The 23,471-nt window shown below is 41.7% G+C and overlaps 1 protein-coding gene across 2 annotated transcripts in view; it reads left to right on the top strand.

Moving 5' to 3' along the window:
* mdga2a (MAM domain containing glycosylphosphatidylinositol anchor 2a) overlaps nucleotides 1–23,471 on the top strand; it is a 388,587-nt gene that overhangs the window by 92,361 nt on the left and 272,755 nt on the right. For both annotated transcript variants that reach the window (XM_073827152.1, XM_073827153.1), the window contains exon 3: nucleotides 18,930–19,104. In XM_073827152.1, the coding sequence (XP_073683253.1) occupies nucleotides 18,930–19,104 (175 nt within the window). The remainder of the gene's footprint in view (nucleotides 1–18,929; nucleotides 19,105–23,471) is intronic.

Here is a 23,471-nt window from a genome sequence, read left to right as displayed (position 1 = left end):
AATTTAGTCGACTAAATATCATATGATTTTAGTCAACTAAATCTAGAGTATATAGTCGGCTAAAATCTAATAGGCTTAGTTGCTGTGTAATGCATTTATTAAGCATAACTAAATTTCCCAAACTCATTGTATACTGTAGGTTTGATATTAAGGTTTTATCACGATAAACACTGATTTAACTGCTATGACACGCAACATGCCTTTACATTAAAATGAAATGAAACCACTTCTCATAAAGAAACAAGAACATGGTCTTATTTTCAATGAGTTACCAATGGTAATATAGGCTAATTATGCATTCTTTATAACAACTTGTTTACCAAATTCTTCATTCTTTCAAGCAGAAATATTGATTTACTGTATATAAATACATTTAGAATAATCTTTGTTAGAGCTACTAAAGTGATTCATTCAAGAGAAGTGAGTGGTTTTCTTTCTTTTGTCGCTTGATTAACATCTAGTTCTTTTTGTTCCATAATCTGCTCTTCTCTTACTCCCAGACATTTTTGAACGTATTATGAGATGTACAGCAAATCTTTATTTTGTTGCTTGATTAACATCAATGCCACAGACAATAGCAACTAAATTAGACTGCTGTCCCTTTAAAACCAAATGCACGGATGCAATATACTGATACTTGTCACGAATTGAGTCGTCCTGTCATCATAAACTCTTGCACTACACATCATGGACTTCATTCCCCACAAGCCACTGCACTAATCACTGCATTCACCTGCTCCTTGTTTCTCACTGCACTGATTACCGCTCACACCTGCACCTCATTTCTAGGACTGCATATTAACCACTCTCACACCTAGCTCTTGGCGAAGTCTTGTATTGCCCCGGCTGCATTTCTGAGCGTTTCTTCCCGTGTTTGTTTTCCCGTGTTTGATTCCTGGACTCCCTCCCGTGTTTGATTCTCGCTGCCAGCCCCGACCTTTCTGCCTGTGTTTTGACTACGATTTCTGCCTGCCCCTGTGTGTTTGTTTTGTTTTGTCTTATCTAATAAATGCTGCGAATGGATCCGCTCGTCTCAGTCCGTCCTTGTGACAATACCCAGTCCATATTCTCCCAACTGTTTACATTCACCTAAGACGTAACCGAGTGTGTTTACTTGTCAAAATGGACAATTCGACATAATTTTGTGTGTATTTCACAGTTCATGCGACACGAAAGAGTACTTGTGTGCTGTGTGAGAGGTGCTGCTTTGGTGTGAGTGCTCAGAAAACCAGACCAAATTGAGTTATTTTTGTTCCATAATCTGCTCTTCTCTTACTCCGAGATATTTACATTTTTGAACGTTTTATGAGACGTACAGCAAATATTTCTTTTGTTGCTTGATTAACATCAATGCCACAGACAATAGCAATTAAATTAGACTGCTGTCCCTATTCTCCCAACTGTTTACGTTCACCTAATACGTAACCGAGTGTGTTTATGTGAATACTTGTCAAAATGGACAATTCAACATCATTTTGTGTGCATTTCACAGTTCATGCGACACGAAAGAGTACTGTGCTGTGTGAGAGGCGCTGCTTTGGTGTGAGTGCTCAAAAAACCAGACCAAATTGAGTTATTTTTGTTCCATAATCTGCTCTTCTCTTATTCCAAGATATTTACATTTTTGAACGTTTTATGAGACGTACAGCAAATATTTCTTTTGTTGCTTGATTAACATCAATGCCACAGACAATAGCAATTAAATTAGACTGCTGTCCCTATTCTCCCAACTGTTTACGTTCACCTAAGACGTAACCGAGTGTGTTTATGTGAATACTTGTCAAAATGGACAATTCAACATCATTTTGTGTGCATTTCACAGTTCATGCGACACGAAAGAGTACTGTGCTGTGTGAGAGGCGCTGCTTTGGTGTTTTTCTGAGAGGCGCTCAAAAAAACAGACCAAATTGAGTTCTTTTTGTTCCATAATCTGCTCTTCTCTTACTCCCAGATGTTTGTCAGACATTTTATGAGTATACACTCAAATGTACACTCCTAACCATGCAGCAGATTCGTTCTGAATGAATTGTTTCCAAAATTGTCCCTCCCTAACCTTTTCATCTTGTATTTATTAGTTGATAACAAGGTCAATAGATTTTCATCATAGATTTTTTTGTCATTCAAATCTAGTTTTTGTTTCGTTATCATCTTGTCTTTGTTGGGAAAAAATGTGTTTGACGAAAATTATGATGAAAAAGTACTTGTCAATGAAATTTACACTAATAAGGGTTTGTGTAGTGAAACGATCGGCCATTTCCTAAAAAAACACACACACACACACACACACATATATATATATATATATATATATATATATATATATATATATATATATATATATATACAATTGCAATCGAAATTATTCAACCCCCCAGTGACTGCAGTACTTTACAAATACAAGCTTTTGTGAAGATCCAGGACTTTATAAAAATTGCATCTATAACAAATTACTGGTATATTTAAAGTGATAATGTCAATATATAATGTAATGTTTTTGAGTTACAGGATTTTTTAATAAAACAACTATGTCATAATTATTCAATCCCTGTTCAACATTGCTGTTTTTTAGTCAGTTATTTCATGGTGGCGAACAAATTTGTCTTAAAACACAATAAAGCCTTTTGTAAGATTGTAATAGGGATTAATTACATAATAATTTAGCTCAAAGGGAATCGAATATGATTCAGGGAATTTGAACAGAATCGCTGTTTTACGGCTGTTTGAGTCGACCCGCGATTCATTCAGCAGCCGTCTAACAGACCCTCTGCAATGGATATTCCTATCCAGAATATAGTGAAAACACTATATATTAGCACAGTAGCAAAATCAGCAGTTTAAGGCAGTAACTTGTAAGCACGAAACACAAGATACTTAATAAAAATATGAATTTATTAGATAAACCTAACACATACAAACTAATCTAACATAAACACGCATTCACACAGGTTGCAGAAAGAGAAAATGAGGAAAGAATGAGTTTAAAGGAATGAAAATATGAAGTCCCAAGTTATAGCAATGTGCATTTGCTTAGACCTGAACAACCATCAATCACTTAATTAACCCTCGTATTGAGTCTCTCAAAGAGGTTATTAAACTTTATATCAAAATGCACCAGTTCAGTAAGATTCTAGAGGTTACTTGCGCATTGCCTTTGGGAATTCCTTTGGTTGCGTCGCTTCAAAAAGGGGGCTTTCCCGAGGTTGCTGATTGGTTGGTGGTCGGTCAATGTGATGTCTTCTTGGGCGTTGGCTGGATATGAGAGTTGAGCGTGCGCTGATAAAGTTCGGGTCAACGAAGACGTTTAAGTCGGTCTCGGCTTGCACAAACTTAACTAGACACGAAACTCTCAACGGAAAGAAATAAAAAAAGATTAAAGAAAAAAAACAGAAGTGGAATGATCTCCTCATGTTTCCTTTAGATGAGGAGGCTGGCATTCAGGCCAGGCGGCGTCGAGACGCCGCGGCGCGAAGCACGTGAAGAGCGTTGTAAGGAGTAAGAAAAGTTGCAAGAGAAGAGAGAGATTTGAGGGTGTCCTTGAGTTTTTAAACTCAGCCTTTGGACACCTCCCAAAATGATGTCTTGACCAATTAGAACATTGGCTGAACTCCGGTGGGCTGCTGGTTTCACCTTCCAAACCACAAATCACAATGTTATCTTATTAGTCCCGTGATCCCAAATTCCCGCTCTTTGCAGAGATAAATTTGGACATGATTTCTATAACAAGACAATAATACATTTCGCAAAGACTTGAATTACAGGAACATTTTGAGAATGCGATTTCCAGACCGTGCATATCAAACATCAATATAAACCATTAAACTATTCAATAGTTATCAAAAGGGACATACACAATGAGTGATTAAAACATAATAGACAAATGTGTGGGTTACATATATGATAGGAAGTTATACATAGAAATGAGGAGTTGCTCCTTAGTTCTTTAGCATATTTTAGGCGCATATGTACATCAATAGACAGTTTTCTGTGCCCTTCTGTGAGGGTCTGTTCTCTAAGCTGGGAGGTCAAAAGTTTAGGGAAGGAATTTCCGTTGTGTCCTGTGTGTGGGGGAAAACCAACCATATCGCTAATGACTTTAATCATGTGATGTTCAAAATGTGCATCTCTTTGACCATTAATCTTGGTTACTTGCTCCAAATTTGACAATCTCCTTATTCGAAGGATTTGATTATGAAGAAGTGTCTTTGTGTTAATTTTGTGTTCTTGGTTAGTTAGGTCTGCTTCAGGCTGGCGTTCTGGCGCCAGCTATGAAACGTCAGATTTATGACGGCCTCTTGGAATGTACGTCTGTAGAAGTGTTCTAACTTCTAATAGACTCTCTTAAATTGTCTGATTCTCGCTGAAATACTACACTTTAGAAACACTATTAAAAACAGAATGAGCTTGAGCTGTTACACATACATACAGTTAGTCCATGCATGTGCTGAAGTTGAGTAGCAAATACGGTAAAGTCAACAGAGCTCTCACAAAAGCTATAGAGAAGAAATAGTTTTATTATATTATAAAGTCTAAGGCTGTATGAAGATTTTCAAGAGATTTAAAAGTTCCTAGAGACACAGCTGGCAGCATATTCTTTAGTTTAAAGTGTGTTGTATCAGAAAACCTTTGAGGGCGTTGAACAAAAAAGCACAATATCATAAAATGTTTGATCAGAGCAACTGAGAAAAACCTGCAATGTACAGTCAAATACTTGCAAGATGACTCAACGAAAGGAGGAAAAACATTTCAACATTTTATGGCCTTCATGTTAAGGCATCTTGCCGAATACCACTCTTGACCAAGAAGAACAAAAAGACAGACTTGAATATCCTAAAATTCATCTGGATAGACCTGTGGAGTTCTGAAAGAATGTTTTTTGGAGTAATGTGACCAAACTGGAACTTTTTGGACCCATGGATCAGCGGTATTTCTGGTGCAAAAAAAAATAGCAAAACTTGTAAGCAGAAGAACACCATCTCCATCGTCAAACACTGAGGTGGATCAATCCTGTTATGGAGTTGTTTTACTTTAGCAGGAAGTGGAAAACATGACTGTATGAAGGACATCCTGGATTCTTTAAAGTATCAGACTATTTTGGCAAGAATTGCGATGCCTTTGGTGCAAAAACTGAACCTGATGATCAGTGGACTTTCTTGCAGGACAGTCATCCCAAAGTACACATCCAAATCTACTTATGCTTGGTTCAGGGATCAGTGATTGAATGTTCTTGAGTGGCCTGTTCAATCTCCAGATTTAATTCTCATTGAAAATATTTAGTTGAATTTGAAGAAAGCAGTAGCAATGTGAAACTAAAGATTATCAGTGGTCTAAAAGCTTTTTCAGGCGAGGAATGGGCCAAGATTGCAATAGAGAGGTGACAGAAGCTTCTAAACACTTCCAAGCAGTGTTTATTGCTAGTTTTAAAGAATAAAAGATTCTACACCAGATTTTACTTTTGGGGGTTAAATAATTTTGAACATGAACATTTAGAGCCAATTTAATTTCTTTCATTAGTCATCAACTTACATTCTCAAAATTACTCAAATGTGTATGAATAAACTTTCTGTTCTGATGCCTCTGATGCTGTAGTGTTCTGATGCCTTTGTTGAATTGTTTTCACAAAATTTCGTTCTCTGCAGCAAACTGTCTTGCAGGTCAAGGGGGTTGAATAATTTCGATTGCAACTGTATATATATATACTTTTTAACCACAAATGCTCATCTTGCACTAGCTCGAGTTCACACATTACATAATCACTGTGTGTCTGTGTGTAATTTGGTTCAAAATGGTCGGGTAGGGCCAAAAACTCCATCTCAGTTTCTCCTTCAGCTTCAAAGTTGTCCGACATTGTTGTTTTGCCTTTTTTGTAAACTTTTTTGACTTTCTTTGCACGTTCGCTTTGTTGACACTGAGTCAGTACTTCCGTCTACATCACGTTTGAACTTTCCAACGTGACTACGTAATGCATGAGGTCGAGATTTGTGGTTTAAAAATTATATAAATTGTCTTTTTTTTAAGAAAATGGCAGATTGTATTACTAGATAAGGCTGGGATCATGTAGAGCCCTTTGAAGCTGCATTCACTGCAAAAAAAGGCTTATCTTACTAAGTATTTTTGTGTTGTTTCAAGACAAAAGTATATAATATAAGCAAAGTGATACAAAATTTTTTGTCTTGTTTCCAGTGGAGGAGGGGGACTAAATGAAGTGCATTTTGCTTAAAACAAGTAAAGTTATCTGGCAGTGGGGTAAGTAAAATATTCTTAAAACAAGTGTATTTTTCTTCCCCAACTGGGAGATAACGTTCAAAGTGCAATTTGGACCTTCAACCTGTTGGCTCCCATTGAAGTCCACTATATGGAGAAAAATCCTAGAATATTTTTCTCATTAGGTGAGTAAATTATCAGGATATTTTTAATTTTGGAAGTGACCTAATCCTTTAAATTGGGTTTGTATTCATTTTATCTGATTTGGGAGTGAATATCCACTTAAATGTCAGTATTATCATCATACAAAATAGTTGTATCACTTCAGTTGTATGGTTAAGTAAGGATACGCCACATTTGTGTCATCTTTGGAGCTTGAAACTTGTGAGCCCCATTGAGTGTATGGACAAAACAGCTAAAATATTCTTCAGAATATCTTTTTTGTGTTTTAACTAGTTTTTGTCAATATAATGAAAGTAATTAGAGTCCAAAAAACATATATTGGCACTTTATTGACTTTCATTGTCATTGTGTTTTCAAAATATCCTCATTTGTGCACACAGAATAAAGTCATACAGGTTTGGAACAACATGAGAGTGAGTAAATGAGGACAGAAAATGTAATTTAGAGTTGAACTAGCCCTTTAAAGTGAAATCTGAGTTTCAATAACTGTAATGTGAAAATTTCCTTTCCCTCCTTCACTCGGAAACAATATTTTCCCCTCTATTATATGGCTTGAGGTCTGGAGGGCTGTCATTTCCACTGTTTTATGACTATTTATGGAGGCACTTTGGTTGTGGAGACAGTGGGCTGCCGTCAAATTGTTTTGAGTTTCCACCCCCAACGTATCGCTTGAGTCATGATCTCTACTAACACAGAAATAAATAATAAAATGGAGGTTTTTGATTTATGCTGTACTTTTTTATTCCAGGCAGTCATAAAGTCTTGAATGCATACATTAAAAGCACAATAAGTCTTAGGGATAAGAATGGGTCATCTTTTCTATACGTATTCCACTGAATCGCAGTCACATAATGCACAACCGATTATTCAGTTCCACTTTCTCACCTCTGAAAGTAGGAATTCCTATTTGTGCGCTGTCAGCTATAGCCCACCTCAATGCATGCAGACATACAGGGCTAAGCACTTTTCTTTAGCTGCCTTATTTCCTGTTCAAGCTTACAAAGAAAGCCAGCGTATCTAAGCCCTGCGAGTTCCAATACACCGTTATTCCTAACCAACATCCAATACGTGTGTAAACAAATCTGCCCGCCCTCCATCCTCAGCAAAGCATGAAATGGATTTCATTCTGCCACTTCCAAAGGTTACGACTCTGTTGGGCTCCAAACCATCATTTTTTTTTCTCTTCATGGAGGAAAACTGAGGCCTAGGCGAAAGCAGTTCTTGGTCTTTTGAAATTGTGGAGCTGAAAATGCTTTCAATTAGTAAGAGAGGGGCTAATAGTTAGGGTGAGGAAGTTGCGGCTTGCAAGAGGAAGGCGGAGCTTTGATCTTTGTAGCCGGACTCAAGCTGAGTTGCTCCCGCCTCTGAGGTTCTTGAGCAGCAGGGATGATAAAGGGGGGTTCTGTTGTAATGTAGGTCATCTACACAGTAAGTCTCACTCAGGACTCGGTAAGGCCAAGCCAGGCCTGAATGGGCAATTTGCTCCACTTGTCTGGCTGGTTGGCAGACAAGTACACAGAGGGAGCTACAGAATCTCTCTCCCTGTCTCTATGCTTCGTTTGCATCATCTTTTCCCTGATCTCTCCATGCTTCCTTCTTATACTATGTGTGTGTGTGTGTGTGTGTGTTGATAAAAGCTAATTGCTATTTGAGATGTGCATAAAATGTATTTGTTTGTTTACCATGAAAAATGTTTGTTTGCCATATAAAATTTTAATAAGCCAATTAAGTAAGGCAATAATAGTTTGGGGTCTTGTTGTTCTAAAAAGTGGTATTTATACAGTATATTATTTACTGTTTTGATAAATAGTCTGTAGTCCTATTCAGGCTGTGAATCTACTCCTTCAGGGAACGTATGTAATTTCAACATTTACAGGTGGTAGTCAGTGATTTTATTGCTGTCCACATCCAAAATCTTGGTGTTTTGCTCTCACATCTTGGGAGAAAATGCTGGGCTGAATTTCATGCTGTTTGCAGTCGAGCTGCAGGTTTGTGTGTGAATTTAATTCCACTTTAAATCAAACAGTTTACAAGAATGAATCGATAGAAAAATTGTTTTGAAAATCATTTTTAGACCACCTATATGTGCTGTAGCCATACTTTTTTAATGCTGTGTGTTGTGGAAAGCATTTGCTCTTTATTAAAAAAAAAAACATCACAGTGAAAAAATGTCATTTAGAGGCAAATTGTGTTAAAAGGTTAAAATGGAGCATTATTATGAATATATGTTGATAGTATATACATGTTATTATGTTGAGTGTAGGGATGGGCATTTCTGATCATATTTCATTTCGATTAATCCACAGGTTTGAGAAACGAGTACTCGATTAATCGGGGGTGGAGTTTAAGCAAGGGGCAGGGCGTTTGCGTCACAGTATACAGTAAACATTTAAAAGAAATAACAACAGGTGTAAACACTCAGGTCACCCTAGAAACCACTCTGCAACCATCAGAGTACATTATCAACTGCTTAGGAATAGGTTTAAACACTCAGATCACCCTAGCAACCATCAGAATACCCTAGCAACTATTTAGCAACTGGTGTAAACTTTCAGAACACCCAAAAACACCTAGTAACAGAATTTCATAGCAGTCACCTAGTGACAGCAAAAAAACAAAACAACAAAAAAAAAAACAATCCAGAACACCCTTGTAACCACCTAGTAACACAGAATACCAATGCAGAATACCAATGCAACCACTAAGCAACAGCCTAGCAACCATCAGAATACCCTAACAACTGCTTAGCAACAGGTGTAAACACTCATAACACCCCAAAAACACACAGCAACAGCCTAGCAACAATCAGAATACCCTAGCAACTGCTTAGTAACAGGTATAAACACTCCTAACACCATAAAACCCCTTGGATTAATCTAAAACACCATAAAAACCAACTAGCAACAGCCTAGCAACAATCAGAATACCCTAGCAACTGCTTAGCAACAGGTGTAAACACTCATAACACCATAAAACCACCTAGTAATAACCTAGAACACCATAAAAACCAACTAGCAACATCCTAGCAACAATCAGAATACCCTAGCAACTGCTTAGCAACAGGTGTAAACACTCCTAACACCATAAAACCACCTAGTAAAAATGCCCTTTTAGACTTACACTCTGTTAATTTATTCTTATTATGTGGAGTGACTAAGAATAGACATAATTTAGAGGCAAATCGTGTAGACCCTGTGAGAAACTTCCAACTGTCAAATCACTGAAGAACTCCGTCCTCTGTGAATTAATTGCGATCCAAATTCATGACATGCAGATTTTGTTTTTACAGACATCCTGCTGAGAAATAATTATCATCCAAAAAGAGCTTATGTCATGTATTGATCTGGAGATCAGATTTTTGGTTGAGCATTTGCTCATTTCCAAGTCAAAACCTTAATGGAAACAGTAGCATCTTGATTAGAAGTCACTGCAACATTTTCAATAGGACATTTAGTTGCTATTTTTCAATATTAGACTTGATAGTGGTATGACAAAACTCGATGACTGGAGATGAGTTCTCTGTATTTGATACATCGCTGCCCCAAGCGGTTTCATATTGTTTTGGGAAGAAAATATGTTATTTCACAGTACTTGTTTTTTTAAGTCCTGTTGCATATCCTGTTGTTCTCAGAAATGCATCAAAGTATGAAAGTAGAAAGAAATCGTCTCGGGTTACGTATGTAACCTAGTTCCCTGAGGGAACGAGACGCCGCGTCTAGGAACGCTATGGGGAACGCCATTGGCGGGCCGCACTCTGAATCATGTCTTACAACCAATGAAAATGACGGGAGTGACGTCACAGGCGCGGTGACGTCATCGACCGGGAAGTACAAAGCACGTGCGTTCGACGCCCGCGGCAGCTCTTAGGAATGAAGCGAGCGCCGCAGGGTGCGGGAATTATGGTCCGAGACGCGGCGTCTCGTTCCCTCAGGGAACTAGGTTACATACGTAACCCGAGACGTTCCCTTCCGGGAACTCGAGCCGCGTCTAGGAACGCTATGGGGAACGAGACTACCAACGCCCCCATAATTTCCAAGCCCTGCGCAGTGTCTGCTCAACCAGGGTGGAAAGGGAAGAGCCCTTGTCTAGCATTACGCGGACAAAAAAGGCCCTGTAATCCTCGGCCCTCGGGCACACGAGGAATGGTAGTCTTCCTCTGTCTGGTCGTCAGCCAGAACGAGAGGCACTCTGCGGCCCTCAGGCACACGCAGAGTCTTAGTCCTTTGTCTGGGGGTTAGCCAGAACAAGAGGGACCGAATGACCACTGTCTAGCACTCGGCGGACAGATGGTATACGGTAGTCCTCGGTCCAAGAGGACACAGCACCCGACCTTGAGAGTGCTCCCCGGCCCGCAGGCACACGGGGAATGGGGTTCTACCTCTGTCTGGTCGCCAGCCAGAGCGAGAGGTACTCCACGGCCCTCAGGCACACGCAGAGTCTTAGTCCTTTGTCTGGGGGTTAGCCAGAACAAGAGGGACCGAATGACCACTGTCTAGTACTCGACGGACAGATGGTGTGGGAAGTCCTCGGTCCGCAGACCCACGAGGACAGTGCACTCGAACCCAAGAGTGCTCCTCGGCCCGCAGGCACACGAGGGATGGAGGTCTTCCTCCGTCTGGTCGCCAGCCAGAACGAGAGGTACTCGGCGGCCCTCAGGCACACGCAGAGTCTTAGTCCATTGTCTGGGAATAGCCAGCACAAGAGGGACTGCAATAACCACTGTCTGTACGGACAGGTGGGAAGTGGTCCTCGGTCCTCGGACCCACGAGGATGGTGTGATCGACCTCAAGAGTATTCCTCGGCCCTCGGGCTCACGAGGAAAGGGTGGTCCTTTGTCTGGGGTTCTGCCAGAACAAGAGGGACTCAAGGGCTCGGCCTGGTACTCCGCCAGGACACGAGAAGATAAGCCTTTGTCAGCCTTGTGCGGACAAGAGGGCACTGCGATCCCCGGCCCTCGGGCACACGGGGAGGACAGTATGGGCCTCTGCCTGGTAGCCAGCCAGTGCAGGAGGCACTTCTCGGCCCTTGGGCAGACGAGGAGTCTTAGTCCTTGGTCTGGAAAAAGCCAGAAACCAGAGGGACCGAATTACACTCGGTCTGGTGGATTTGCCAGCACGCGAGGAAGATAAACCATTGTCTAGTATTCTACGGACAAGAGGGTGACAAGATCCTCGGCCCTCAGGCTCACGAGGATAGGGTTCTCAACCTTTGCTCGACATTGATAAGTGCAGAGGGAGAAGTGGACCTCAGCCAGGTGGTCCGCCTCTGTCTGGTCGCCAGCCAGAGCGAGAGGTACTCCTCGGCCCTCGGGCTCACGAGGAGAGGGTAGTCCTTTGTCTGGGGTTCTGCCAGAGCAAGAGGGACTCAAGGCTCGGCCTGGTGCTCTGCCAGGACGCGAGAAGATAAGCCTTTGTCTAGCCTTATGCGGACAACAGGACACTGCAGTCCCCGGCCCTCGGGCACACGGGGAGGACAGTATGGGCCTCTGCCTGGTAGCCAGCCAGTGCAGGAGGCACTCCTCGGCCTTGTTTGAAGGCAGACGAGGAGTCTTAGTCCGTGGTCTGGAGAAAGCCAGAAACCAGAGGGACCGAATTACACCCGGTCTGGGAAATTTGCCAGCACGCGAGGGAAATGGACCATTGTCTAGCATTCCGCGGACAAGAGGGTTGTATGATCCTCGGCTCTCGAGCACACGAGGATAAGAGCAGACCTTCTACTTGGCTTACGTAGTTAGTGCAAGGGGCACTCCTCGGCCCTCGGGCACGCGAGGAGTCTTAGTCCGTTGTCTGGAGAGGGCCAGAACAAGAGGGACTGAACTATACTTACCTTAGCCTTGCTGAGTCGTAAGCCGTAGAGAGAGGTACTCCTCGGCCCTCAGGCACTCGAGGAGTCTTAGTCCTTTGTCTGGGGATACGCCAGAGCAAGAGGGACTGAATAAGCTCTGCCTGGTGGACCTACCAGGGCTTGAGAGAAAGAACCTTTGTCTAGTTTTCTACGGACAAAAGGTGACATGATCCCCGGCCCTCAGGCCCACGGGGAATAGCAGTCCCTTGTCTGGAATTGGCCAGCACAGGGGGGGACTAGCAGAGTAGCGTGATCCTCGGCCCTCGGGCCCACGAGGATCCGGAACCACTCCTCGGCCCTCAGGCACACGAGGAGGGTGTGGCGAGTAACGACTTCTCTTCTTTTAACTAAAAGAATGCGCCTTGAGAAGTCTCCTCCTGGCTAGGGAGATGGCTGATTTCTTTCGTGAGCGGAGCTTCTGGAGAACGGAGGCTTCATAGAGTACTCTCAAAATGAGAGGAAGCCTGGCCATGCTCGATTCATCAGCTCTTACGCTTGGTGGCTTTTAGGTCAATACCATAGGACCTGACAAACGTCAGGGGCGAGGACCAACCCGCAGCGCTCTCTGATCGTGCCACATGCTTTCTTAGTGGCCGTATGTGTCCAGTGCTCACACTGGACAAATATACTTCCCATAGGTCGCACTCCAAGGATGGAGGTAGTAGAGGCTTGAGACCCCTCGAGGTCTCAACCTGAGTGCACCACCAAGGAAACCGTATCGACAAGCCTCCACGAGGGGCGTGGTAGGCCAATAAGCCGCCACGAACACCCTCAGGGTGGAGTGAGCTGGTTTTGTGGACAGGTAAGTTTGCGGGGACTCTAGTACTGTACCGAAGGGCAGTAACTGGGTCTGGATGGTGTTTGTGACACCGTGAAGCAAACAAGTTCCACTTCAGGTTTCCTCTTAGAGGGAGCTCTGGATAGGAGCAGGGTCTCAACAACCTCGGTTGAGAGACCCGGGTCTATGAGTTGCGCCCCCTGGGGGCCATGACTTTCCACCTCTCCATGTGGGGGTAGCGAATCGCGCCCCCAGCCTGAGAGGGGAGGTCCGAGACCATGGTCGGACTAGCCGAGTCGATGCCGGCATGCTCTTTCCAGGGCTCCAGGGTGCACAGCGATCGGGAGAATGCGTATGGACGCAGCTTTGGCCACGTCTGTGCTATGGCGTCCAGTCCGAGCGGACCTGGAGGCACTAAGGAGAACAGAGAGAACCTTGCGATATCTATCGAGTCGCCAGAGGTCCCATCTTCTAAGTCTGTATGCTTAGAATTCTCCATGCTTCATTACTTCCTGATGAAGCCTGGATCTCCCGACCGTGGAGGAAACGTGTGACCAGGGGATTTTGCCCACTAACCAGTTCTGCTTTATCAGGTGGAGTGGGTTAGTCCTGCGGACAGTGAGACTGCAGAGACTCCAGTACTGTACCGAGCGGGCAGTAAACTGGGTCAAACTGGTGTGGGTTACACCGTGCAGTCGACCACTTCCTTTAAGGTCATAGGGTTTCCTCATACGGGGAGCTCTGGAGTGAGGGATGGTCTCGGCAACCTTGATTGAGAGACCGGCCTCTATGAGGTGTGCCCCCTCGGGGGTCACACTTGTTCCAGAACTCCCGGGAGCAGAGCGATCGGGGAAAGGGCGTACAGACGAGGCTTCGGCCACATCTGTATCATAGCGTCCAGTCCTGTTTTAGGGACTGGAGGCATTAGAGAGTACCAGAGGGGACATTGCGATATCTTTTGAGTCGCAAGGAGGTCCACTGAACCTGGACAAACACTCTCCAGATCTGCTTCTTGTACCTTCTGGGTGAAGCATGTATTCCCCGGGCCTCGGCCCCTGCCTCAGCAGGACGTCTGCTCCCATGTCCAGAGATACTGGACTGCTCTCAGTGGCTGAGCGGCCACTCATGACAGCTCCCCATCCAGTGAGGGATGCGTCCGTCGCTAGTGTGACACGGCGACACGGAGTTCCCAGAACTGGACCCTGAGAGAGGAACCAGGGTTTCTTCCACATAGCCAAGGCACGTAGGCAGCGCCGCGTGACCTTGATCTTGCGGAGTGGGTTACCCCTCGGGGAGAACCCCCTGGTCTTGAGCCACCACTGTAGTGGTCTCATGTGCAGCAGTCCAAAAGGTATCACGTTGGATGCGGCTGCCATAAGACCTAACGGTACTTGGAACTGTTTGACAGTGAGTGACTGGCCTAGCTTGATCGCATTCGCTGCAGTGAGGATCGACTCGATCCGAGCAGGAGACATTCGTGCCTGCATCGTGGTCAAATCCCACACCACGCCTAAGTAAGTGGTCCTCAGTAATGGAGAAAGTACACTTTTCTTGGCGTTGAGTCTCAACCCTAATTCTTTCATGTGAGCGAGAACGACACCTCGGTGTTGAACCGCTAACTGCTCTGAGCTGGCTAGGATGGGCCAGTCGTCTATGTAGTTGAGAATGCGGATGCCCTGGAGTCGCAGAGGAGCCAGAGCAGCATCCACACACTTTGTGAAAGTACGGGGAGAGAGAGCTAGGCCAAAAGGAAGTACCCTGAAATGGTAAGCTTTGCCCCTAAAAGCGAACCTAAGGAACTTCCTGTGTTGAGGAAGGATGGAGACGTGAAAGTATGCGTCTTTTAGATCTATCGTGACAAACCAGTCCTCGGACCTGATTTGTTGACACTACATGCTTGATAGTGAGCATTCTGAACTTCAGTTTCTTTACTGAGTGGTTCAGTTGCCTGAGATCTAAAATGGGCCGGAGCCCTCCATCCTTCTTGGAAGTACCGGCTGTAGAACCCGGATACACTGTCTTGAGGAGGGACCACCTCAATGGCCTCCTCCATTAATAGAGTTTCACTACCAGACCCTGCTCGGGGCTCACCAGAGTTGGGAATACCCCGCTGAAAGGTGGCGCCCTTTCTCTACAGTGCGCAGGACCCATGTGGAGATATTCGGCAGTAGTTTCCACGCTGCCGAACAATCTACTAAGGGAGCCAGTCTCTCGAGACTGGCCTCTGGGTTTATTTGAGGGACTAGTTCAGGGACCTGTAACAGCGTGCTGGCAGGATAATCCTGAACTAGCCTCTATGAAGACCCCCGTGGGGGTTGCGAACTCCCTAGGGCCGCTACGTTTCCGGGCGGAACAGCTAGAGAATGATGTTCGCGGGAGATTGCCGCACCCTATAATACTGACGGGGTTCACCGACATAACTCCTGAGGGCCCGAGAAGATGTGGTCACCGTGTTTTTCTATGGTGCACCACAAATCTCCCCGAGAGGGGCTGCCCTCATCGGCCCTATGTAAATATATTATTCTTATTAAAGTCGGGCCGTTAGGTCCAAGGGCTTTTTAGACCGAAGCGCGATCCTTGGACCGTGCTCAGTCCAGGAAGCCCCCGGTCAGGAGTGTTGCTAATCCCGCCCTCTAGGTGTCACCGGAGGGAAACGGGCTGCAATGCTCCTATTATGAGCCTCTATGTGAAGAGCTGGTACACGGCTGGGGTTATTTTCCCCGTCAAGAACTCCAGACGTGTATATTTGCTGATCAAGCCTGAAATTTTTATTAGGCGGCTTGGAAAGCAAAGACGGAGCCTTCAAGGATGATGCTAGACTGGGCGACAGATAGCAGATAGCGTCTGTCCAACCCGCAGTATCATCTAGCTTCTTAGTTGAGAAGGAAGGAAAGCTCCGTTTGGAAGTGCTGACTTAGTCCGCAGGAAGCATAACGTCTGCTTTTCTGCGGCTCATATTGCTTATATAGCTAATGCATTAGTCAGCACAACCACCAGCTCATCATACTGAGGCGATTAGGGGGGGCGGTTATACACTTTGACAACACACTTCACATCGACCTCCTCGGAGGAAGATATGGAGAGTGTTGAAAACCTTTCCTGGAGGGAAGTAACCGCATTGCGGGCTTCCTATCCAGTATAAGGTTTACCGATCCACGAGATAGGAGAGGAGATAGGGTATTTTTCAACACCCGTCTGCCGTCCTTCTAATGGATCAAGCCGCGATCCCAGCGAGTGCAGCAGCCGCTCCGCATCGCGGCAGCGGGGCCAGACCCGCGGGAAACGCTGGCGAAAGCTCCCTCCTCGAAGAGAGCCTTCCGTGGAGCACCCGCAGTGGAGAAATTTACGCTCACACTGTGGACAGTCAGCCTTTTCGAGGGCTGACTGTGCGTGCTCCACACTCAAGCAGACCACACATAGACTGTGTGTTCTTACACTATCTATGTGGCTGCTTGTACCGCCTAGTTTGGTAACACTTCTTTCCCCCATGGTTGCATTTTAAAGGTCATACTACTCAAATAAAAGCCGTGCAAACTGGCACGAAAAAACAGCAGTATGACCGAGACAGACACAGACACAGAGCGCTCTCGCTGAATGACAAAAGCTGGCGCGGGCGTCGAACGCACGTGCTTTGTACTTCCCGGTCGATGACGTCACCGCGCCTGTGACGTCACTCCCGTCATTTTCATTGGTTGTAAGACATGATTCAGAGTGCGGCCCGCCAATGGCGTTCCCCATAGCGTTCCTAGACGCGGCTCGAGTTCCCGGAAGGGAACTGAGTGCTTTAATGCCAGTTATTGAAATAAAGCTGAAATAAAATGTAAATATAGGATAGAAAACATACATGAAAATTAGAAATGTTGCTTTTGCAATTAGCTGAAACCCTTTAATTTTCAGATATTACAAATATTGTGTAAAACAAAAAAAGGCTAAATGGAAATAATACAAAAGCTAATAAAAATAATAAAAGCACATAACACAACTACTAAACTTAAAAAAATTAAAACATACTAATAATTACTATAAAAATATATTAAATAATAATTAACAACATGATCATCATTTTGTGTTTTTTATCAGTGTTTACTAGGGATATAATGATATTATCAATATCGTGATATCGCAATAGTGATATTGTCTTAGTACACTGCAAAAAATAAGATTGTTTTTCTTATCCCATTGGCAGATTATTTTGCTTGTTTCAAGCAAAAACGCACTTAATTTTGTTCTTTTCTGAAAACAAGACCATCATTTTTACTCCTCCAGAAAATCCTTTTTAATTTAAGAATTTTTAGACATTTTGACTGGAAACAAGACAGAAAATCTTTGCAAGAAAAGCATTTTTTTGCAGTGTATTATCATGTTCACATGACAATATGAAACGATAGGTCTTCCGGGTAAAGAGTGTAGTTTTTAAAATATATTTCAACTTATTATTCTAACAAGTCTTTAAAGTTGTGTTTTGGGCCATTATGCTTTGGCACAGTATTTCTCAAACAAAAACTAAAAGCACAATATGGCTTCTAGGGGTATGATTCTCCCAAAAGAATCCTGGACGAGCCCCCAATTCTGTTACGCCCCGTTTAGGGCCAGACCGCACCAGAAACAACTCATAAACATGGCCTTGGTTTACAGGAGTTTATTACAATAAAGAACATTGAAATAAATTGAACAGGGCAAACTTTAGGTACCAGCAAGACCAAAATAATAAACAAAACCCCAATCTCAACCACCCCTCTTTCTAACCTCATCAAAAAAAGAAAAGAAAAGAAAAGAAAAAGAAAATACAAATTATCTTCCCTAACTAGCTAACGCTTTAAACAAAGGCAAAGAATATAACAAACAAAATAAATGGCAAAATAAATGTTGTAGGGTGGTTCCACCCTACAACACCAACAAAGTAATATTTAAATTATAAGCAAATACAACGAAAATACAATCTGAACATAAACCAAAACAAATTATAAATAAATAAAAATGAAAAGAAAATAACAAAAGGGCAACTAAGCCCAATGTCTAAGAGTGAGCATTCAGGGATTCTTGGTAACGTTACTGCAGTTCAAATTTAAAATATCTCTTTCAAGTTTAAAAATTAGGAAAGTGTTGTAATTTCCCTACTGTAGTGTAACACAAACATAATATACCTATGAAATATTCATTTTCATTTATTTTAGAGTGCAATTGTTTTACAATATATGGCTATTACTGCCATAGGAATAACAGTAATATCAAATTGTTGTTTTTATTATTATTATATTCTAATTTGTTTGACTTCCTAAAACACCAGTGTGAATTTAATTTAGACAGAGACAGTATACCACAAATAAAAAAGAGGGCTGAGTTCCTTTTAAAGTTCAGGTACAGGTCAAGTCAGATTTTTTTCTGACTTAACTTTTCTTAATTAAGAACATAGGTTGGACCTCTTATTTTAAACTCTCAAAGTGCATTAGATAGAATAATTTAACTTTAAAATGTGCAAAATTGTAATATACTGTATCGTGGACTTCATTATCATATCATGAGATTTTGATATCGTTACATCCTTAGTATTTACCATGTTTAAGGGTCTATGAGCCAATGTGTTTCACCAGAGACAGACATAGAGAAGGAGACGAACCATTCGCAGAAAAACGAGTGGGAAAATTGCCACATTTATTATGGCATCTGTAGAAATTAATATCCCACCTTTTAGTTAATAGAGCCAGTCTTTTTTAAATTGAGACTTTTTTTTTTTACTCTAGAGAATGGAAATATACATACATACCAGTCTGAATTTTTTTGTTTGGTCAAAAATAGCAAACCATCTTTTTTTTTACCCAATCCATTTGCTCTAAGGTAGACACTCTAAGTTTTAAGTCACTAGCTGATGATTTTCATTCTAAGCTGATGTGATTTTTGTTTCTCTCTTTTTGTTCCACATCAGATACGATGGACCAAGACTGCAGGAAGTGCTACTGACCGCTTCCAGGACTCTAGCGTATTCAACGAGACACTGCGCATAACCCGCATCCAGAGGCACCAGGGCGGCCGCTATTACTGTAAGGCTGAGAACGGCCTCGGCACTCCCGCCATCAAATCCATCCGAGTGGACGTCTACTGTGAGTTAACAAGCTCATCTGCCTGTCGGCATAAAAACCACACACTTGACACACACTCCTGCAAGTCAACGATAGCTTGGTATTAGCCTTTGCTGACTGTGTCTGCATCTCCCTTTTAGCTTTTGAGGCGCATACTCAACCTTGATTCAGCACTTCACTTAAATCCTTAGGTTACGAATCTTGGATAATCAGTTGGAAAGACACACTTATAAGCAGAAGTGTTTGCTGTAGTACCTTCTGGGTTCACAGTTGCTTTTATGCTGTAACCTCAATTTTATAAACCAACAAAGAATAGGAAACAGAAACTTTTGATTTCAGTTGCTGTATCAGAATTATATATTTATGTGAAATATTTTTTTAAAGCGTATATACCTTTAAGCTTTCTGAAAGAACATTCATTTTTAACTTTGCATTTCTCTTTTCATTTTTCATTTTTCATTTTTCAAAAAAACGGAGGATTTTTTTTAATCCTTTGCTTGTTAAGCTATTACGAGCGCCCATTATTCAAACCCATTTCTCTGAAAAAAATAATAAATGTTAGGCACAGTAATCTAAATAATTTATCATGGCTGGATGACCTTCCAGCATTGTTTATAATGGGCCAGAACATTTTCTAAGCGTTAATGCGTCTCTCACTAACTGCTCAGAGAGAGACAGTAGCACAAATTCCAAGCATATTTTACATGCCTACTTTAGCACAATATTCACTAACAAAACAGGGTGTTATAGTGACTAAATCTCAGCCTCTTAAGGAGCTAGCCATTAGCCACAACCTTTGTGCCCTTCAGCAATGAATGTCCCTGATATAAGTGTACAGTAAGTCACTTTGAATAAAAGCCTCTTCTAAATAGCTGCTTAGAAAATATTTTATCCACTTATGGTGTCATTTAATGATACAGACACAATAGCAAAATGTGTTAATGACTGCCGATGACTAAAGGCAGTGCTCAAGGAAACAATATACTGTGTTAGGACATTTACTAATAATATAAAATTTAATTCATCAACATTGTTCCTACAAGGCACTTTCTGTATAATATTACCTAGTTATTATTTTTTATTGCTGTATATGTAAAATTTTATCAGACAATTTGAGCAAAACAAACCAGCAGGTAAAGTTACAGTGGGAGTCTGCATCTCTCTCGCCTTCCCTGAGCCCATTCAGTTTTAACAGACTCCCCTAAAGCGTGCAATGGGTTTGATGGGGGATAAGTGAAAATGAATGGGGGGATATTACGTGAGAGGAGGCAATGCTTCCATCACGATATGATTGGATATGACTGGTTATGTTTGGCTGTGATTGGTTCATGCAATAAATTGTGCCTCTTGAGTTTGTGCGCGTTTGTCTTGCGTTGTTCCATGTTCGCAAATCAGTCTGATTGAACAATATACATCAATGGAAATATTTTAAGAAGTACTCACACACTTAGATATAACCACTTTGTAAAGTTAAAATAAGACTAAAAATGGCCTGAAAACATGATCTGTTGGAGTTTTTAGTGAGTAATCAGTTCCCTTTTGAGGGAACATCGAACAGCGTCCTCTAGGGGTTGCTATGAGGAACGCATTCTGCGTGACTTGTGTCTGAAGTGTGTATTTAAAAACTACAATAGTATTGGCCGGCGACAGCCTATGACGTCACAACCAATGTTACCACAGTGTAAAAGAACTCAGGTAGAACACAACATCCTCTTCTTCATATTCAAGTAGGCATGTGCCGGTATCAAATTTTCATGCTGCGATTAATTGATTGAGCTTTTATCACGGTATACGGTATTATCACAATATTTTAATTGCTCAGGAGAAATGGATGGAGTGGTGGTGGGGGAGGGAACAACTTGCATTAAAAAAAACAACTTGCATTACAATAGGTGTAATTGTGATTGTCAAAACATTTGGTAGCTAAACAGAATTTTACACAATTTTCACGATTTCAATTCTTGGGATTTGATTTCAATCTTGATTCAATATTGACTCTTTGGATAAAAATTAGGTAGGCTACAGTAGATAGCCTACATATAAATTTTTCTCAAGAAAAAAATATATATATCTCACATAATGCTGTTAATTATGTGTAATTATAATTATAATAATGCTGATATTATGTAGGCATATCTTTCGGTAAGTTGTACTGTATCTTTAAATAAAAAGTAACAGATGATCGGTTTACTTGAACTGAAGCACTACAGCGATCGGTCACGTCACATTTACAAGCACCAAAACGGTATTTATTGTCTGAGTTTCGTAATAAAATGGACAGAACCTGAGAGCTGAGAATTGTTTTCATATCAAAAGTAACCTGCTTTGATCTAGTAGTCTGTCGGTCTCCATGTTCTCTTTGCTCCGTGATTTTTCTCTGTGTGAGAAAATGGATGCGTGGCGCGAGAGCGTGTGAGAAGTGTAAATTGCGTGAGTCTCACGCTGAATGCGTAGAGTTGGCAGCCCTGCTTTTAGAAGGGGGATAAATCGTCGGCAGTGTTCCTCCTCCCGCCATGCTTCTTCTCCATGTGAGGATTGTTTACATTAGACTAGAGTGCGCACTGCGCCGCATGCACACAGTGCTTCTACATGTGGGGATTGTTTACATTCAGAGTGCGCACGTGTTTCGCGCAGCATATACACCGTGTTTGTTTAAGCGGTTGATGGAAAATAAGCTAATGCGCGTTCTATAAATATAAATTCTGATCTATTATTTTTCACGGTATTTTGAAGTGCCCACGATAACAATATCGTGCATATTCATTACCGCGATTTATTGCATTACCGAATACCGGCACATGTCTATATTCAAGGACTGTTTTTGTTTGTTTTTCTTCCCTTTACTATGGCGAGCACCAGTAAGACGTATGAGAAGTGTGTGGATCTGTGTCCTCATTTTCTGACACCTGATGACACACACGATCTGTGCTTTATTTGTTTGGGCGAAGAGCATGCACACAATGTCCTCGAGGGGGCAGCCTGCGTTCATGGTGAGCGTCTTTCTATGAGATCGCTGCTCCCCGCGGTTCAGGTCCTGCCGCTGCCAAGGCACGAAGGAAACTGAAGTCGTGAAGCTTCAGATGAAGAAGCAAATGGCGGCAATGAGTTGCACCGGTAGTGACGTCATAGGCTGTCGCCGGCCAATAATATTGTAGTTTTTGTTCCCCATAGCGACCCCTAGAGTACGCAGTGTCTTGTTCCCTTCCCAGGGAACTATGGTTACATACGTAATCTGAGACATTTGATACAATTTAAAGTAAGTCTCTTTGTTAAAAGTTAACTTAAGAAGAATGGCTGAACATGAGTTCACAAATAAAATATATTATTTAAATTGTTACTGCCGTGAGTTACTATTTTGGAATAAATGTAAAATGCTTAAAAACACAAACTTAATGAGATTCATATTTGGCTTTAATGCATTATTAATAAAATGTTCTCATTATTTTTTTTATAACTGAATATTTGATGCATTAAATGTATTCAAAGTGACAGTAAACCATAGACAGTAGACAGCAAATGCTGAATTAATTGCTCTATTAATCAAAGATCAACAAAATAATAAGCAGCACTGTTTTCTACTACCATTTAATGTTTTCAACATTAATAAAAATAAATGTTTCTTGACCACCAAACCAACATATCAGAATAATTTCTAAAGAATAATATGATATTAAAGACTGTGGTGATATCTGAAAACGCAGCTTTGCTATCACAGAAATGAATTACATTTTAAAATACACTTATTAAAACATCTGTTGTTTTTACAAAAAAAAAAAAAAATGGCAGCTGGTTGCTAGATTAATTTAGTAGAAAATACATAAAAATCTAAGTTAATCACAAGTTACTTTTTCACAAACTGAAGTACATACTAATATACAGAAGGAGCACAGAGTCATTCACGAAAACACAACACACAATTATGGTAACAAACATGAAACTTAAATAATGCAATAAACATTTATTAAACAACATAAGATGTAATTAAACAAAATAATTTTAAACAGTGTCTCACAGGGAATTCTGGGAATATCGGTTTACAAATTTTGGCAGAAAATTCTATGCTGATTTGTTGTTTTTTATTTCTAAAAACTGTACAATTAACAGCATTTCACTGTAAAATTACATGAAATGTCTGGTTAGATCTTTCACTTTTCCCTGTATATAGAAGGGGTGTAACGGTTCTCTGTAAAAAAATAAATAAATTGAAACGTACACATTTTGGCTTCCCAATTCAACAATAGTGATTGGGAGAAAAAACGTGGACAAACCATTCACTCTTGTTCAATGCGAGTGCTGTATGCTGGAATAGGAGCAGTCATTTATTTGACTGCTTTTTTATTTGCCTGTTTAAACATTTAAGAGCCAGAAGACTAGCCAGAAGTCATCTC

Source organism: Garra rufa, chromosome 21 (assembly GCF_049309525.1).
Source record: "Garra rufa chromosome 21, GarRuf1.0, whole genome shotgun sequence".
In the NCBI taxonomy this organism is placed as follows: Eukaryota; Metazoa; Chordata; class Actinopteri; order Cypriniformes; family Cyprinidae; genus Garra; species Garra rufa.
Note: the sequence above shows the minus strand (reverse complement) of the source record. Positions and strands in the feature narration are given on the sequence as shown.